Raw genomic sequence first — 20,238 nt, forward strand, 5'->3', positions numbered from 1 at the left:
TAGCGAAGGCCTTTGATCGTGTATGGCACAAGGCGCTCCTCTCAAAACTTCCATCATTTGGGCTTCCCGAGAGCTTGTGCAAGTGGACCTCCAGCTTCCTCACTGGGCGTAGCATACAGGTCGTTGTCGACGGATATTGCTCGAACCCGAAGCCCGTGAATGCTGGAGTGCCCCAAGGCTGTGTGCTATCTCCTACGCTGTTTCTTCTGCATATCAATGATATGTTGGACACCTCCAACATGCATTGCTATGCAGATGACAGCACTGGTGATGCCGTATACACGGGCCATGCAGGTCTCTCTCGGGAAATCGTCGACCAGTGCCGGGAGAAACTTGTGTCTTCTATCGAGTCCTCTCTCGAGAAGGTCGCGGAATGGGGTAAATTGAACCTTGTCCAATTTAACCCCCAGAAGACTCAAGTTTGCGCGTTTACCACTAAAAAAACCCCATTTGTCGTATCACCGCTCTTCGAGAACACTTCTCTTAAAGCCGCGCCTAGTATCGGAATACTGGGTCTCGAAATCTCGAGCGATTGCCAATTCCGTGGCCATCTGGAGGGCAAAGCCAAATTGGCTTCGAAGAAGCTGGGCGTCATCAATAGAGCACGGCAATACTTCAAGCCGGCCCACATTCTAGCGCTCTACAAAGCGCAGGTCCGGCCACACATGGAGTATTGCTGTCATCTCTGGTCTGGTGCACCCCAGTATCTGCTCGATCCATTTGACCGCGTGCAACGTAGAGCAGCTCGAATTGTCGGGGACTCAGTGCTCTGTGAACGGCTGGATCACTTGGCGTTGCGTAGAGACGTCGCTTCATTGTGTGTCTTCTACCGCATTTATCACGGGGAGTGTTCCGAAGAGCTGTTTAACCTGATTCCTGCCGCCGAATTTCACCATCGCACGACACGCCACAAGTTAGGATATCATCCCCACCATCTGGATGTGTGGCGGTCCTCCACAGTGCGGTTTTCAAGAAGCTTTCTCCCTCGTACTACAAAGCTGTGGAATGAGCTTCCTTGTGCGGTGTTTCGGGGACGATACGACATGGGTACCTTCAAAAAAAGCGCGTACACCTTCCTTAAAGGCCGGCAACGCTCTTGTGATTCCTCTGGTGTTGCAAGAGAATGTGGGCGGCGGTGATCACTTAATACCAGGTGACCCGTACGCTCGTTTGTCCTCCTATTCCATAAAAAAAAAAAAGAAAAAAAAAAAACGACGGCTCCGCCAAAAAATAGCGGTCTCTATAAAAGTTAAGGTTGTCTAAGAAAAGAAATTATAAAATTGTATTTTTGTTTAGTAGGGGGCTTCTTTATTTTTATTTATTCAAATTTAAACACCTCAAAACTTATGCATATGACTTAACTATATAACGTAGCATTGAAGGGATGTTATACCCTTTCTGATTCACGCAGTATAGAAAGTGGGAAGAGTGATGTGTATCGGATAGGTAGGTACTTAGAATATAGTGTCAATTTTCTAAGGGTAGGTCTTAGATCATTTATATACGCCTAGATAGACTACTATAACTGTGAAAACGTGGAAAAAATTATCCTGTTATATCCGCTGTCTAACAGCAAGACACTATCTAGACGTACTTATAAATTATCTAAGGGGTATCTAGGTACTCGTTTCTAGTGTTTAAATTCTCTTTGCTCGTTTCCATAGCAACGGTACACAAACAGATTCAATTTAACTTCTCAAGTGTAGAAACAGCAAAATTATGTCGTACAGAGATCTAAGGAGTAAGTGTTTATTATTAGATAATAACATTATTATGTATTCACGTCTATAGACGCAGAAAACTCAGTGATTATAACAAATATACCTTCCCAATATTATTAGTTATAAGGCAGAGCAATCCACTATGCAGTTGATCAACCAAAGTCAAAGTCAAAATATCTTTATTCATTGAAATGTCTATAATATGATCATTTTGAATCGTATTTTTTTGGTTTGTTATAATATCAAGAGCCAATTCTATCGATTATTGGTTTACAGTGCAGCGATAATAGAAATGCCCCAGAGGTCAGAATTACTATTAAAATTAATTAAATTAAAATCATTACTGTTAAAATTTAATGGTATTTGCACTCCGAAACGATTTTTTTAACAGAGTTTTTCTATTGCATTGTCTGTGAAATAATGTTCAAACACAAGCTACATCCCCATCCAGATTGATGGTTGCAAGCCCACATTATCGAAAAGGTTATCCATTACTTTTATCCACTTTGTTCGACATAAGACTATAACCACCTTAACAAGTCGCAGGAGGGATTCAGCATCATCTGCTCAGCCGGACTTGAACTCGCAAAACAAACGTTGCTCGAACAACGTCTAAGGCCTTATGGCGCTATAGTCTTAAAAAGTAACATATTAAAAAATCTACTTAAAATACTTCTACAAATACTACGGCTCCAATTTTTTGACATGTTTATCTTCATTTCTTTATCTAAATTATCGCTGTTTCGAAAACACGATTACGAAAAAAAATCTCGATAGATTTATTTTTTGAAAAATAGTCTTTTTTATTTGAATTGTTTATATTATCATAAAACTATGATAGCTATAAACACAAAACTTATTTTATTCGATAGTTTATTAGTATTTATAAGTTTTCACTGTGGGATTTATCAATACGCTTTTTGAATTATTTTATATTAATTTTTTTCGTAATAAATCAAACGCGACGCCTTGGTTGCATGATCGCTCAAGCCAGCAGTACGCCAGTGACCACTGTCAAGGAAGGTACTGTGTTCGTGTCTCTCGGGCTCACATTACGTAAGATTTTAGCAAACAAGTACCAAGCGGGAATCATAGTAAAAAAAATAATGATGATGCGACAGCGTATTTGTTGAAATATATAGGTAAATATAAGTCGGAAAGTACTAAAATAAAATTTACGTAATATTATTTTGAATATTATGCCACACGGGATTTTTGTATATAATATGTACTTTAGGGAAGTTAAATAAATCCAAGATGGCCGCCGCACAAAATTATGATTTCATCAATATGGATATCGTGTCCGAGGTTCTCGAGGGTGCAGAGAACGATTTTGTAATCATTTTTGAAATCCAAGATGGCCGCCGCACAAAAATTATGATTTTAGCAATATGGATATCGTGTCCGAGGTTCTCGAGGGTGCAGAGAACGATTGTGTGATCATATTTGAAATCCAAGATGGCCGCCGCACAAAATTATGATTTCAGCAATATGGATATCGTGTCCGAGGTTCTCGAGGGTGCAGAGAACGATTCTGTGATCATTTTTGAAATCCAAGATGGCCGCCGCACAAAATTATGATTTCAGCAATATGGATATCGTGTCCGAGATTCTCGAGGGTGCAGAGAACGATTTTGTGATCATATTTGAAGTCCAAGATGGCCGCCGCACAAAATTATGATTTCAGCAATATGGATATAGTGTCCGAGGTTCTCGAGGGTGCAGAGAACGATTTTGTGATCATTTTTGAAATCCAAGATGGCCGCCGCACAAAATTATGATTTCAGCAATATGGATATCGTGTCCGAGGTTCTCGAGGGTGCAGAGAACGATTTTGTGATCATTTTTTAAATCCAAGATGGCCGCCGCATAAAATTAAGATTTCAGCAATATGGATATCGTGTCCGAGGTTCTCGAGGGTGCAGATAACGATTTTGTGATCATTTTTGAAATCCAAGATGGCCGCCGCACAAAATTATGATTAAATTTCAGCAATATGGATATCGTGTCCGAGGTTCTCGAGGGTGCAGAGAACGATTTTGTGATTATTTTTGAAATCCAAGATGGCCGCCGGACAAAATTATGATTTCAGCAATATGGATATCGTGTCCGAGGTTCTCGAGGGTGCAGAAAACGATTTTGTGATCATTTTTTAAATCCAAGATGGCCGCCGCATAAAATTAAGATTTCAGCAATATGGATATCGTGTCCGAGGTTCTCGAGGGTGCAGATAACGATTTTGTGATCATTTTTGAAATCCAAGATGGCCGCCGCACAAAATTATGGTTTCAGCAATATGGGTATCGTATCCGAGGTTCTCGAAGGTGCAGAGAACGATTCTGTGATCATTTTTGAAATCCAAGATGGCCGCCGCACAAAATTATGATTTCAGCAATATGGATATCGTGTCCGAGGTTCTCGAGGGTGCAGAGAACGATTGTGTGATTATTTTTGAAATCCAAGATGGCCGCCGCATAAAATTAAGATTTCAGCAATATGGATATCGTGTCCGAGGTTCTCGAGGGTGCAGATAACGATTTTGTGATCATTTTTGAAATCCAAGATGGCCGCCGCACAAAATTATGGTTTCAGCAATATGGGTATCGTATCCGAGGTTCTAAGATTATGAGCGGCGGCCATCTTGAATTTCAAAAATGATCCCACAATCGTTCTCTGCACCCTCGAGAACCTCGGACACGATATCCATATTGCTGAAATCATTATTATGAGCGGCGGCCATCTTTGAATTCAAAAATGATCACAGAATCGTTGTCTGTACCCTCGAGAACCTCGGACACGATATCCATATTGCTGAAATCATAATTTTATGCGGCGGCCACCTTGGATTTCAAAAATGATCCCAAATTCGTTCTCTGCACCCTCGAGAACCTCGGATACGATACCCATATTGTTGAAATCATAATTTTGCTCGGCGGCCATCTTGGATTTCAAAAATGATCCCAAATTCGTTCTCTGCACCCTCGAGAACCTCGGATACGATACCCATATTGTTGAAATCATAATTTTGCGCGGCGGCCATCTTGGATTTCAAAAATGATCTCAAATTAGTTCTCTGCACCTTCGAGAATCTCGGATACGATATCCATAATGTTCAAATCATAATTTTGCGCGTAATATAACATTTCTCTCATACGTCGATAAAAAAGATTTACTTCAAAAATGCATAAAAAATATTATCACAGTAATTCCGTACTCTAGCACAACTGTAAGTTTTAAAAAATATTACGCGGTCCTTCTGGGTCGGCGGTCGTTAACCCGCATCGCTCGGTTCGTTCTTAGCCATGCCCGACGCCCGTGTCCATGCGTACCTATCGAATCTAACGTTCGCGCAATTTTTACCTAAAGTGTTGGGAAAACCTCGCCTTATTGTTCGCTAATTGTGTGTGTTAACTAAAATGTGTACACAAGTGACACTTATCAATAATCATATCGGAGAGCGGCATAATATCCTAAACAAGGCGATAAGTGTGAGCCTGATTTTCGCAAATAACAAAACATACATATCGTGACGATATGTATAGCCGATTAGTTAGCGATCCTACCTACTAAGCTAGAGGTCCCGGGTTCGAATCTCGGTAGGTGCAAGCATTTATACGATGAAAATGGATGTTTGTTTCCGAGTCATGGATGTTTGTATGTATTTATGTATGTTTAAGTATGTAGGTATATTGTAATAAATATAACGTTGTCTTCCAACCCATAACACAGGCTACATATGCCTAATTTAGGGCAAGATAATTTGTGTAAAAAGTGTGTCAATATTATTATTATTATACATGGAAATAGTACCTATATGTTGTTTGGTCTTGTTATCACAAGTATAACGGACTCCTTGGCGAGCGAAACAAGCTTACATTTGTTGTTTGATTGAAGGTACCGGCACACGTAGGTATTTCAACTTAAATCTTCCACACATTGGGGAGACTATGTTTTTGACAGACGGACAATCAAATTAATTTCAATTACTTATTTGTCTTCTACCGCATTTATCATGGGGAGTGTTCCAAAGAGCTGCTCGACCGGATTCTTGTTCCCGAATTTCACCCTACACGACACGATGCTAACTAGGATATCAACCCCACCACGTGTGTGTCTAGCGTCTCTTCCGTACAACCATTGAGCATCCTTGTGTTTGTGATGTTTGTGCAATGTTTCCATGCGACGACATGATACACCTTCAAAGAAGCTCGTACACCGTTCTATAAGGCCGGCAAGGCTCCTGTAATTCTTCTGGTGTTGCAAGAGAATATGGGCAGCGGTGATCACTTAACATCAGGTGACCCGTTTGCCCCCTCTTCCATTAAAAAATAAAGTTGTTATTAAACTGTAGGTATAAAGATGCCCTGAAATGTGATTTCATATATTATCGCATTTAATTTATCGATGACTACTTCTAGATTTCAGTGAAGCTATGCGAGATTTGGGATTTCCTCATCATATATCGCTTGAGAGCTTCCGAACTCCAAACTGGGAGCTCTTGGAGGTGTGCTTGCGCTGGTTGGCGGCCAGGGTTGAGCCGGATGCTGTATTAGCTGGTGGCCGAGAGACGCTGGAGCAGCGTGTAGCCCTGGTGATACATGCCATAGAACTCTTTGTGAGCAAACGTTTGTTATTCATTTCCTTATGTTCAACTCATTCAGGATTTGAAGGAGGGCAGTCACACGGGAAGAGGATAGCAAACTTGTATCACGTCAGTACCTATAGAGACAGAATGTGACAACTTGAACTAAGAGATGTTTAGTCATATTACATATGTTGCAGTGCAGAGCTGCACCTGCAACAAATAATATCAATTAATATGAATGTCTGACGTTCGTAGACTTATACAACAGACAGATTCGTTCTTATAAGAACATATTATTATTTTATATATTCCTCATATTACTTAAACGCTCAGTCTCTAAACTGTTACTACTACACATACTTTTCTCCGACTTCTCTGCATATTCTTAAAGGCCGGCAACCCATCTCTTGGCCCTTGGTGTTCCAGGTGTCCATGGGCGTCGGGCGGTTGCCTCGCCACATTCAATCACGTTTGCATCTAACCTAACATATCCTATCGACAAATTTTTAAAGAATTATAATTTTACAAATTAATCAGCATTCGAGAGCTAATCTAAAGCTGAATGGCAAGAAGTTGTACGGCGCTGATGGATGGGCGGTGCGGGAGATGCTCAAGGTGGCCGCGATGTTGCGAGCGGCGCTGCACTCCAGCCCCGACGACAGTCGCGACGCGCTGAGCCCGCTCGTGTACGACATCAGCCAGAGGGTACTCATTGTCGGGACATTTTATTTTATTTTATTTTATTAGATAAACAAACAGTATTACATGACATAAATGGGTTAAAAAAGTATATATCTATTTACCATTGTCAGTTTTCGCATAAAAGAAACTATAAGCGTGTTACAAATAATGAACAAAAATCAAGAAGTAATACAATAAAAGTATATTGATATAATACACGACGACAAAATGAATGGAAACGATAGTATTCAGGTATTCAGCACTCAAGAGAACACGCACTCTTCCAACGCCTCGTCAATCTACGTCATAACTCGTTTGGTGACGTATTGAATAGATCGAAATCAGGCAAATCAACTAATATCTGATTTATTGCTTGTGGACCTTATAAAATAAGAGATGAGACATGCTGCCACAAACTAACAAAACACTACTTGCACTAAATTTATAGTCATGACCCGCTTAGGGGTTTTTAATTCTTTTGAATTAAAAAATAATGTTCGAATACCACCTGGAAATATAGCAAAAAATTAAGCTGTCATGCTTCTATAGGTACCAGATACATATATAAAATTTTACATTATATAGATATACATTACCACACTAATTACGAGGACTGATATTTTTTTAATACCAAAATGAGATTCATGTAATATAGAAACATATGATTATGAGATTGTACTCTCCGCAGGTGGGAGAGATCAGACAAGCTCGAGCCCTAGCCACCGATATCACTGGCCAGGGCGCCTTGCTCTATGACTTGCTCGCCAGAGAGCCCGAGAACAGGGCAAGTATTGTCTTATAATATTATAATGTCTCTATGTATGTTTACATAGAGACATTAATACGACAGCGGTCCTCAAAGAAGGTTCGCTGGAAGGTACCGGCTCTACCAGATTAGGAGAATCCCTCCTTGAGCAGTATCGCTCGGGCCGCCCGACGTATTCTGGGGAGGGCACAGAACCGCGTATTTCCGAGGACAAATGAGGAATCCAACACCACAACGCCCCGCTGCAACATCAGGTGAATCCACTCCAATTTAAACGCCGTCCACCACCACGCCCCATTGATGTTTACATACCGCGGAACAAGATTGAGCAAAATGTTTTGTCCCATGTGCGATGTGTGTTACCGTTATCGGCTTATATCATGTTCGATATCGTTAGAGGATATCTGCTGTCGCCGTCTCGGCAATTTTTAGTCATATTCAAAAGTCATAGTGAGCCCTAGTCCATCCGATCCAAAAAAAAGGACACAGTTCTATCGGGCTAACTACACACCTATTGCTATCACCTCCTTACTCTCCAAAATCATGGAAGGCATTATTAGCCGCCAGATATAGATCTAGAGGGTCACCAGTTTATCAACGACAGCGAACTTCAGGTGTGCCTTAAACAAAGATAGGCGGTGGCTATCGATAGCAAGGGAGAAGGTCTGGCAGGTACTCTGCAGCACAGTGCTTCTCTCAGAACTTCCATCATTTGGGCTTCCCGAGAGCTAATGCAAATGGACTCCCAGCTTCTTCACTGGGTAGGTACAGCATACAGTTCGTAGCCGACGGTTATTGTTCGAATCCGAAGCCCGTGAATGCTTCAGTTCTCCAACGCTCTATTCTATCTTCTACACTGTTTCTTCTGCATATTAATGATATGTTGCATTGCTATTTGTTATAGTTGCTCCAACATGGATTGCTGTGAGGATGATAGTTATGTCGTGTACACGGGCCATGCACAAGAAACTTGTGTCTTCTAATTAGTCCTCTCATGAAAAAGTCACGGAATAGTGCAAAATGATTATTTTTCAATTTATCCCCCAGAATCAATTTAGCGCGCTTACCACAAAAAAAATCCAATTTGTCGTATCACCGTTCTTCGATAGTACTCCTCTTAAAGTACTTCGCTTAGTATCGGAATACTGGGCCTCGAAATCTCGAACTATTGTCAATCCCGCAATCATCTTTAAGGCAAAGCCAAATAGTCTTCGAAGAAGCTGGGCGTCATAAATAGAGCATGGCAATACTTCAAGCCGGCCCACATTCTAGCGCTCTAGAAAGCGCAGGTCCGGCCACATATGGAGTATGGCTGTCATCTCTGGTCTGGCGCACGCCAGTAGCTATTAGCTCGAACCATTCGACCGTGTGGAAGAGCTGCTTTAATTCTCGGGAATCCAGTATCAGCTATAGCATAAACACGTTCAAACGCAAAACAGCACACGTCATATACGGAAAATATTTCCCCAAATTACTTATTTGAAATTGAAATATCTTGTAAAAGGAGATACGCGATCGTGCGCTGTCTCGCCCACTCGACATGCGTGCGATAGAGACGGCGCTAACGAGAGCCGTGACGAGCGTCGGCGAGCGCGTGGCCGTCGTGAGCGAGCAGATCGACAGCGTGGCCGCCAGCGAGAGCGCGCTCGACGCCAAGCTGGAGCGGCGTCGCGCCGACCTGCAGCGGGCCGAGAAGAGGCTGCTCACCGTGCAGAAGATCAAGTACGTGCTGGCTGCTGGGGCAGGCCGTGTGTAGTGTGGACGCAGTAGAGGGAATAAAATAATTGATTGTGTAGTTACTATAACATAAATGACTGTTTTAATGATACCACATATTGGTAATTGAGCGACCGTCTTCAGGCTATTTAAATTATTAATTTGATTTTATTGTAATTTTATAAAAAAAAAAGCTGATGAGTTTCTGGCGCCCATTCTCTTTTCTGAGACATAAATTTGACTAGTTTTTGATTTGTAAGTTCAAATCAATAAGTGATTTCATAGTCTCTTTTGTATAAAAATATTTGAATTTAAATTTGAGTAATTGAATGAGTCTCGGGTCGAGCTCCACAATATTCTTTACAAATAAATAAATTTATAAACAAAGAGTGATCGACTTGTTGCATCTCATTCCGCCCCTTCTTAATTATGATTCAGTAACGTATAATCGGCATCAATGTTGTGCACCGGAAATAGAGAAGGTCCACTTAATGTATATGGTTATTAACACGTCACCAGGCCCGCGTACCAGGGCGAGCTGACGTCGCTGGAGGAGCAGATAGAGGAGCTGTGGGAGCAGTACGAGCTGCGGTACCGCTGCGTGGAGGCGCTCAAACACCAGCTCAGTCTGCTGGAGAAGGCGCAGAGTGAGGTTGGTAACTAACTGGACATTATAATATGTACACAGAACATAGGATAGACAATAGTTGTAGCCGAGTGGGCCGTGCAATCTATTATTTTTAAGTTTAATTAATTATTTAATTTTATATATGTACTGTGTTAAAATTTTATAATATCAATATTAGGCACAGTGCAAATACAATATACCTACTCATTGGTCGTACCAATATTTTGGCTTCCGGAAGTTGGTGTTCTCAGTAGGAACTAGTGCGATACATTTGGCAGACGTATGAGAACATTGTAAAATATTGATGAGGGCGTGTTGCCGGCAGGCTGCGGAGGAGCAGCAGGCTGCCGTCATGCAGCTGATACACAAGTACGAAGCTGAGGACTTGCTGCCCGGGAAACTGGACCACTCGGGTATACGTACACTCTGCTATTAATATTTATAACGGCTACGTCAGTTCTGTCAGCGTTGCGCGGTCGATCATCGAACTCAGTTCGGTGTGAGTTCACAGTGACGGGTACAGCAGCTACACAATGTAAGGGCTCCTTATATCACTGCGTGACAAACTTTACATTACCTTCATTAGTAGAAAGTTATATTATCCCTGAGTAATATGGACTGTATTTTATTGAATAACACTAGAGAACCCAATGAAATATTTAATAAATAATTAGAAAACATCATAACCTAATGTTGGCCTGTAACACTTTGCTATTAAGAAGATCAAGGCGTTTATTTTTTTTACTAGTCAATAAGAAGTTGTTAGAAGTGCGGGTAAGCGAATGGTACATAACAAACTAGTAAAAAGGTAGATTTAATAAGAAAAAAATTTTTTTTTTGACATTCATTAGTGTCACTTCCGTGACCTACGTGAATAAACTGATTTTGATTTGATTTACATAACAAACTCAGATTGATTGTAACAGATGAGCTGGACTCGAGTGACGATAGTAGGGAAGTGACAAGGAAACAGTCACGCGAGGTGGCGCGCCCGGCCACCAGGCTGAGGATCAAGACTGCAGGTATTTGTTGTAGAAGATTAAGTGGGGAGCGCAGGCAATGTACAGACCCACAGACGAATAGCGCTTTCATGTATTGAAACATCATTAGGTAAACGTAACCACTGCAATATTTGCATGTCTGTCAAGACGGAACCTGTGCCTAGTCTGAAATTGACAACAACTTTAACTGTAAATGTTTCTAGGAAATAAAGAACTTTGACTTTGTGTTTAGCTTTGTGGATTGATCCGCAAATACGTTGTGTGTTTGTAATTAATAAATTCGATATCGTTATCAATAACTGCATTCTCGAAGTGGCATGTAGCACAAAAGTTACATGTGTATTGTGAGTATTTAAGCATTATTAATAACATACATCTGTGTGTGTGTAGTGAAATACTTGTGTTTTGCTAAAAATAACGATAATATTATAAGGAAGAGAAATAAATTTCATATCATTTATTCAGGAAACACACCGTCACAAATCAAATAAGTATTTAACAGTATCCTATGTAATGAAGACCTATATATAATAAATATTTCCATAAACTAATTTTATAACTACTTAAATTGATTGTAAAAATTATTATTATTGATTAATAAATTAATTATTGATATTGTAAAAATTACAATATCTGTGCGTTGTTATAAATTATGTACATATTATATTAAGTAGAAAATACAGTAATAAAATATAATACCTATAGAATACAAAACTTAATTATATATTAAGTTATAAAAATAAAACAGATTGATTTACTTAAGCTACTCATGTTTAGATATAGCTCTCTAGTCGTAATTTTAAATTTTTCAAACTAAATGTGAAAAATATCTAATTTTCCATTTAAAAGTCTAAAAGCTCGTCTGGTATAACTATTACTATTGTGGCATGTATTTGCCCTTTGAGGGTAAATATATCTTTTTGAAGAGGGTGTCTTTCAGGTCTGCAAGGAACTCTAAAATTAATCTTATGTAATTAGCAATTGAGGCACGTCGGCGATTGGTATCGCCAAAAACCTTGCGCTTGCGGCACGCCCGCTATGTCCTGTATAATTAATTACCTCTTCTTCTATACTTCTTATCGGCACTTCATCATTAAATTTTTGATGATAGATATTATAATTATTACTAAATTAAAGTTTTTTACTTACCTAATTTCAAATTATTATTTTAACTAAAAATTTTAGTATCGTCAGCGGTAAGTAAAATGTTAGAAGTAGTGGCTTTATTGGCTATGTTGTTAATGTATAAAATTAAAAATAGTGGATCTAAATGAGAACCCTGTGGGACCCGAGAACTTATTACAATATTGACAGGCATATCCCCTTCGAGCAACTGCTTGGCATCGGTCTACTCATATACGACTTCATGTTTATTTAAATTATAATTTACATACACGTATCTACTAATCATGTACACGCCAAAATGATGATAGTAATGCGGAAAATAAATTAGTATGTACAATGTCTATCAATGGTTTAGTGGTAATTAATTGATTTATTAATATTTATGGCCTCTAGTTCCCGTGTGCCATTATCTACTTCAACTATTACTTCAATTATGAATTTATGTAAGACCAAATCAAAGAACAATATAGTAAATGCTATTGACGGGAATATTTAGTCATATTAGTTTATGTTAGTTTTCTAATAAACTAAAGTCATCATGTGCAGGAGTATCGGGCTCGGAGTCCCGGGCTGGCTTCCTGGCCGGCCGGGACTCGCTCGATGACATCCGGGACGAGGACGACTCGCAATCCGACTCCGACTTCTCTGACACGGAGCTGTTCGCAGGTAACGAGCCCAAGAGTAGACACGATAATGATGCGTAAATGGTCTTTTATACAGAACGGAAAAATTGTTAAATTCTAGTTGACGTATTTCACCACACCATACCATATCATCATCATTTCAGCCGGATGCCCACTGCTGGACAAAGGCCTAATACCATATAATAACAATTAATTTCTACCAATGCGTGAATGCTCAAAAAGAGCTATTAATTAAAATAATTGGCTACTAATCGCTGAAAAAACTTGAAGAGGGCTTTCTTGTAATCCCGGATATTGAAAAATATCGTTTTAACATAATATTCTTGTCTGAAAATATGTTTTGGTTTGAGCTGATGGCATCGATAATGTAAAAATAAAAAAATAGAAGTTAAAAATTAATGGACCGTAATAAGCACAATCTAATGAAAATAATAACATAATAAACGAATTAATAAACTCAGAAACGCTGGTAAAATCTAACACTGTCAATAGAATTGGATAAAATTCAATACTATAGTATAAGGTGTATATAATAAGGTGATACTTTGTATAATAGTGACTGCGATTTAAAAATAAATACCAATTTCAAACTGCAGCGCGGTCTTCCGGATAAATTATTGTTAGATTCTATCCTTTCATCTCTACAAATTTTAAATCCCATAAATTTTCAATATGTTATCCTTTTAACATTTATTTTTATTGCTTTTATTTATTTATACATATTTTAAAATAAAATTAATCAGATATCTTCCTTGAGACGCAATCCAATGTCTCTTTTTAACACATATTTTGGTGATAAGCGATATGAGCAACTAACGTATGTTAGGATTTTTAAACAATTATGTTAAATCTATATTATTTAATTAGAATGAGTAGAGAATACGTTCCTATTTAAATCAATCTAAAATATGGTAATTTCGTTGTGATAACATTTGTTTAATAGTAGTCCATTAAACAATTTGTTATTTTGCAGTAAGCGTAAGTTACAGTGTAGTTAGTGGAATAGCTACTCCTGCACTGCAGCGTTCCTGCAAAATAACTGCCTGCTTAGTGGAATACCGTTTACCGTTGTTAAAATTGTATCTTTATGTTAGGTGTCGCGTTGCAGTGCAGTGGCAGTTTTTTTGTGGAATAGCTCTGCAAGTGTAACCAAGTCTAGGGAAAAACCATGAGCGTTGTTGACCTTAAAGAAGTGTTTTAACGACAGACTTACAATAGCGTGTAGACAACAAAGAGTGCGAGAGGGAACATCTAACAAAGATACAGCATCAAAGAAGAGTTAAGTGAATCTATTATTGCTGCAGCCGCAACAGCAACACCTTTTTGATTGACAAGTCGTAAACAGTCAACTACGCTTAACATTAGCTCCTTAATATTTTGAACATCAAACCACTAGGTAACACACTCATTGACAAATCAAAATTGTTTACGCATCATCGGGCTGTCAGGTTGCCAGTATATTGTCAGTGTATGATCTTAACGATCCTGTAACAGTCACGTGACCCGACTGTCCGGCAGGCGGCGCCGCCGAGGGCCGTGCGGCGCGCTGGTCGCGGCGGCCTCACACCCGCACCCTGGCCGCCTCGCTGCCGCATCACGACCAGGCGCCAGGTACGTCTCCCCTACGACTTGACGCACTGTGGCTGCGAAATGAAGACGGCCGCCGCAAAAGAAGCTGCGGCGATTCCATCTCCTCTGAACTAATACGAGCCGTTCCAGTACTCTGTTTCAATGGCAGTGAATGTAAATAACTGGCGTTGTATAAACATATAGCTTCAGTGTATGTCTTCTATCACATTTATCAAATTGAGTGTCCGAAGAACTGTCTGACCTGATTCCTAAGTCATGGACATATATCATTCTCACCAAATAGAAGTGTGGCGTAAAAACCACACTGTCTCTACAGTTTTCACGTCAATTTTCAAGAAACTTTATTCAACGTACAACCAAACTATGGAACGAACTACCTAGAGCGATGCTTCCAAACGACACCATACAAAAGGCCGGCACTGATCGTGTGATTGCTCCCGTGTTGCAATAATGTGTGGGCACGGCGAGAGTTACTATCAAGTACGCGTAACTGTCGGACGCGGTGTCGTCGCACCTTCTTTTCCTTTTGTTGCTTCGGTCCCACGTCGTCTATGTATCACAGATACCGCATTGGTTGCAGATCGCAAGACAGGTCGGGAGCAGGGTGATGATGATGACGAGGAGCAGTCGCTAGCCAGCTCCGCGGAGAGCGAGCTGCGGATGAACAGCATCAGGGCTGGCAGCGACAACGAGTTCTAGCGGCAACATGAGGAAAGCGGGCGTGGAAGACCACTCTCACTCATAGACATGACGGCGTAATAACTGGGTTAAATAAATAAGAATGACATTTAAATATTATAATTTATTACATTTTCAAGTGAAGCATCACGACTACAGTTAGGTCGCATTGTAAATATATTTACAAGATATTTCGTTGTGAATTGATATGTAGTTGAGTTGGTATTGTAGATTATTTATTGATAAATTTATTGTAAAATAAAAGTTTTTTAATTTACATTTCGTTTTACTGGTAATAGAGTTAAATTACGCACGATTTTCAAAAGACTGGTTCAATAAAAAGGAAGTCAGAAATTACTGTAAAATCAACAAACATTGCTACAAACGATAAAGAATGAATAAATATTTGATTGAATTCTTTTTTTTTGCAATAATATATTTAGTGAACAGATTTTGGGATGATTTTTAGTTCATGTTTACATTTTAAATATTGACCAATCATTCGAAAACTTCCAAAACAAACGAAACAGCTCAGACGTTTGAGTAAATTTATTACTAATAACTGTAGCTTTGATCCTATTGTGGCGTACTAGACGTTGTCTTTGTGTTCCGTTGAACACACTGAGTATTTTAACAATGTACTTACTTACGAGAACATACCACAGGAGGATCCGCGGGGCATTGTTTCGTACTCTTTGATATCTTATAATTATGTAAGTACTTACAGTTAAGTCTATCCTAAGTATAAATTGAGCAACATATTTACATATAATATGCAATCTTACTATCTAATATATCTACTTTAAAATCAGTAAAAAAAAGTCTTGAGAATATTCACTTTGTTTTTTTAATTTTGCAGTTTTCATCTAGTTTCTCAGTAAACACGGTATATTTAAGATAGATATAGTTTCAGCCTTGAATAATACAGAGGGCGTGAGTGTTACAAACAAAACAGACGAAACACGTTTGATTCCGATCTATTCCAAAAGTAAACTTACTAAAACTCGTTATAAGCGATAGTGAAACATGGGTACCTATTTATAGCTACAAACATATAAGTAATCTATGAATAGAATATACAACGAAATATACATGAGAAATAAACTTAAAAAATTAACGAATTTACTACAAAAAGTAAAGTATAACACAGATATTTGACGATAATAAGGTATCAATACAGTAACCTGCAATAAGTTACCTACAGTGTCGCTCACCATTGGTAGAAAAGGTAGATCAAGAATCGAATCTCGTTTGGTAGCAAACCAAAACTAATGTTACTATATAAAATTTTAATATGAACTTTAAACTAACTTAACTCTCTATCGCCTTTGTAGAAGGAACATTGCCAAGTAAAACAAAATCAAACATTAGTCAGGAATTTATAGTTGATACCTACTTACAAGTAACAGTGTAGTATATCTAAGTCCTTCTAGAAATGTGTTTTAGTAATATGGAGCGATGCACATACAACACTAGAATATATAAAAAGTAACAACAAATAATACACATACCTACTATATAACTACTAACAACCAATAAAATGTATTAATAACACATTTCAAAATAATATCTATCGTAGAGTATTTTCTTCGTTATAACTAATGTAATTTATGACAATTGGATGGGACAGAAAAAGGGATTTATTTATACTAGTTATTACAACTAGAAAATCCATAGATTTAGCCCTATACTTACTTATGCATAACTGAATTATAAAAGACATAACGGTTTCGATTTCACATGGTGGTGAGATGCAAGTCCTTCCAATGTAGGTATTCTGGTAGAACACAAGCATGGAATACAACTAAAGATTGAGTCTTGATAGAATACCGGCCTCTATTGGGTCTTGTAATTCGATCTCTCCTAGTTTTAATAATGTTCGTATCGAAAACATTGTGCCAATTATATCTATAACAATAAAATATCCAGTCTCTATCACACATATCATAATAGAAGGGAAGTGTCAGTAAAATAACTTATCTTATATCTTAATATAATGGTGATTCAACGTGTGCTTGCAGTAAATATTGTTTACGCTAGAAATAAAGCTAGAAGTATCTACAGCAGTATTTGACTAAGTAGTTTGAATACAATATAAGTATTCATTAAAGTGTATTAACAGCACGCGATTCCATCACCCGACTATCGCTCAAGAGAACAAAGTGGAAGAAAAAAGTAAGTTGTAAACAAAAAGTTTGGACAGGTTCAAACATTGAGGTCGAGAGTCGCCTCCTGGGGAGCCCGTTCGTGTTGTCTGACTATGTGAACGAAAGCTTGATAAAGTTCTCTCTTTATTCATTCGCATACTCTTTCTTTCTTTCGCCGTCGTCGGGTCTGACCTGGGCCTGAGATGAAGAGGACGCTCTCGCGAATATGTTTTCAACTTGAGCTCTCTGTCGTGTGAGAGTCTAGTGGGAGTGGTGCGAGTCGCAGGAGTCGGTGGTGGCGAGAGTCGTGGTGGTCGCCAGTGAGTCCAGCAGCTCGTGGTAGTGGCGGCTCTCGTCGCACACCGCGATGAACTGCTCGGCGTACGCTCTGAGGAACACATTCATGTTGTTACTTTAACCCGCACCACCAACTTGTAAGACTGTAGCAGAGTTTTCAATGTCCGTATCTATTCGAATGACTATTCGGACGTTATTAACGTTAACGCCTGATCCGAGGGCACTCGCAAGTTGTTCAATTCATACTCGGATCATCTTATAAAAACAAAATCGTGTTTTTTTTTGTAAAAGTGAAATGAACTATTAGAAGTTTGGCTCTAGTTGTATTTTTGTTGTTTGGTACTTTTCCGACCTCATGCTTAAATTAAATAAGGATTCATATTTTTACTGGGGGTGATGTTATTAATTGTATCATCCAGCTTTTTCCTTTATTAATTTTTACTCCAGCCTAACCTATTCTTTATCACTTCTAAACCTCACAGCAGCAAATTAGTTGTTCATCATATTGATCGTGAAAGGCAAACATTACACAAAGTGTAAACCAGAATCCAAGTGTTCGTTCTCCTGTGCTGGCTCAGAGTCTATTGGGTTAGTGAAAATCCTGCTATGATATAAATAATATATTGCAATGAAATATTATTATTATTAAACTGCGACAACAATAATTTTTAAACTTAAGATTTAAACTTTTAGATTAATGTTGTGAAGTGCCCATAATATTCTATAAAATCTAAATGTAACTTAGTTTGTAATTGTATCTGGAACGCTAGATATTCGTCTTTGGAGGAGTTAAACCAAAAGGTGGAGTGTTCTGATGATTTCCATTGTGCTATAGTTGGTGGTAATTGGCTGTATCGGTATGTAGTAAATACAACTATGTGGTGATATTCGGTCAACTTCAAAACAATGTATAAGCGTCAGAAGCCTTAAGCAAAGCATGGATAAGCGTACGTGTTCTTTATTTTGGTCTGAATGTGCAATATGTACAAAATGTAGCAAACATAAGTAACCTATCGAGGCCGGTGTACGTCCTCTTGAGCTCCGCCTCCGACAGTCGCTCTCGCTCCGCTCGCCGCTTGCGGTGGATCCGCTCGAGCGAGCGGGTGAGCTGAGTGTCCCGCTCCCGCTGTCGCTCACGCTCGCGGCGAGGCCGCACACGACCGGCGCGGCGCTTTTCACGGGGCGAGCGGCGGCGGCGGACACGCTGTGACATATATAGATTATGTTCCATATAACATGCAGACGATACCACCTATGTGGGCATATAGGTACATTGTTGACTTGTGTTTCATGTGTTACAAATCACTTCTTATATTTTTTTATTATTATAATTACCGGGTCGTGTAGCGGGTAGTAGATGGGAGGAGGCTGAGGCGGGAGCGGTAGCGTGGCGTAGGGACGCGGCAGTGGACGCGGGGGCATCACCACGCTCATCGGCATACGACCCAGCTGAAACAAGCGAGTCACTTTGTTGAGCATCAAAATATCAATATTGAGAACAACTACTATGAACAATCCTCAATCCTATGTATGAACATCGACCTCGGAATTATTCTATCTGAAGTGATTCATCCACTGTTGACATATCTTCAGTAAATATTACTCGGAAAACAATCATTAATCTACTTCAAGGTGTAGATATAAACAAAGGCACAGGCGTAGATGAGATCCATCCTATTATCATAATCGCCACTCCGTCACTCAGCAACAACATGGTTTTTTCTGTGGAAGAACCGTAGATACTAATTTGGTCACATTTACAGACTTCATATTAAATGCGCTTAATGATGGATACTAGATAGACCCGGTGTAAGCCGCCGACTTTTCCAAAGCATTCGAAAGGATAAGTTTTTAAACCTTAGTTACAAAGCTATCTAAAATAGTATATATGCCTGTCTGCTGAGATGGCTGGAATAAAACATGAGTATTCGTAGCCAAGAACTAAGCAGTAGCGTAGAAGGGGTTAAGATCTAGGTTTCTAAGAATACCATCGGGAATCCGCAAGGTTCGCATGTTGGTCCTTTTCTATTCACTCTAAACATTAACGATCTAGAAACTTGTTTCAAAAATTCAAATCACCTTCTATAGACATACCAGGATATATGAACCATATGTCACTCGAATGGTTGGCTCAGTTGGAAGAGTGCTCGGATAGAACCCGAGAGATTGTGGGTTCGAATTTATGAACGATACGTTCATAAATTTTGTTACAAATTTAATTTAATTAATCCCAGAAGTGAGGAATAACACGTGGCGAGAATCGTTGATAGTTCGTAATAAATCTAAATCATTTTTAGATAATTATTGTCGGATTGTCCTATTTCCTTGATATTTTTAGGTCTAAATACCAATATTTAGCCGTCTCTAAAATGGTTGACAGAACGATAACAGCGAGAAAAATTATAGCCCTACTTGAGGAAAGGTGTACTTAATGTTATGTGTCCCATAGGCTAAATGTGAGTTGTTCGATTGTCCTGAGGACTTGGCAACGATATCAAGAGACTGGTATTATCAATAAAAGGCCTGGGTCTGGAAAAAAAACCATGCACAGAAGCTCGAGATGACCGCTTCCTGGTAAACCAGGCATTGAGAAATCAGAAATCTTCGTAGACCTCAAAAAGACTCGAGAGGAAATGAGAGGTGTGCAATCCAGCTTATG

At 39.1% G+C, this 20,238-nt stretch overlaps 2 protein-coding genes across 5 annotated transcripts in view; one reads left to right on the forward strand and one right to left on the reverse strand.

Annotated features, from left to right (window-relative positions):
- The first annotated feature begins 1,646 nt into the window (after positions 1-1,646).
- Positions 1,647-15,412, forward strand: LOC126969637 (clusterin-associated protein 1). Of its 4 annotated transcripts, XM_050815197.1 has the most exons (11): positions 1,647-1,741; positions 6,140-6,336; positions 6,844-7,011; positions 7,676-7,771; positions 9,258-9,475; positions 9,989-10,121; positions 10,423-10,510; positions 11,024-11,119; positions 12,770-12,889; positions 14,386-14,478; positions 15,038-15,412. In XM_050815197.1, exons 1-11 carry the CDS (start codon positions 1,720-1,722, stop codon positions 15,154-15,156), a joined length of 1,350 nt encoding a protein of 449 aa, XP_050671154.1. In that variant the 5' UTR covers positions 1,647-1,719; the 3' UTR covers positions 15,157-15,412. The 4 variants fall into 4 exon arrangements, with proteins under 4 accessions (XP_050671154.1, XP_050671155.1, XP_050671156.1 ...); XM_050815198.1 differs by lacking the exon at positions 6,844-7,011; XM_050815199.1 differs by lacking the exons at positions 14,386-14,478; positions 15,038-15,412 and adding an exon at positions 13,962-14,023.
- The window catches only part of LOC126969635 (uncharacterized), a 53,256-nt gene continuing 48,262 nt past the window's right edge, over positions 15,245-20,238 (reverse strand). Inside the window, exons 5-7 of the mRNA XM_050815194.1 lie at positions 18,915-19,028; positions 18,590-18,783; positions 15,245-17,670 (exon numbers count right to left, since the gene is read on the reverse strand). Coding sequence (XP_050671151.1) covers positions 17,544-17,670; positions 18,590-18,783; positions 18,915-19,028 — 435 coding nt within the window. The 3' untranslated portion in view covers positions 15,245-17,543. The remainder of the gene's footprint in view (positions 17,671-18,589; positions 18,784-18,914; positions 19,029-20,238) is intronic.

Source organism: Leptidea sinapis, chromosome 18, assembly GCF_905404315.1.
Source record: "Leptidea sinapis chromosome 18, ilLepSina1.1, whole genome shotgun sequence".
Taxonomy (NCBI): Eukaryota; Metazoa; Arthropoda; class Insecta; order Lepidoptera; family Pieridae; genus Leptidea; species Leptidea sinapis.

Bases quoted from the DNA above. Each gene is read 5' to 3' on its own strand.
- LOC126969637 (XM_050815197.1), top strand. From the start codon at position 1,720: ATGTCGTACAGAGATCTAAGGA. The intron at 1,742-6,139 runs GTAAGTGTTTAT...GACTACTTCTAG, and splicing joins GTCGTACAGAGATCTAAGGA to ATTTCAGTGAAGCTATGCGA. The intron at 11,120-12,769 runs GTATTTGTTGTA...CATCATGTGCAG, and splicing joins GCTGAGGATCAAGACTGCAG to GAGTATCGGGCTCGGAGTCC.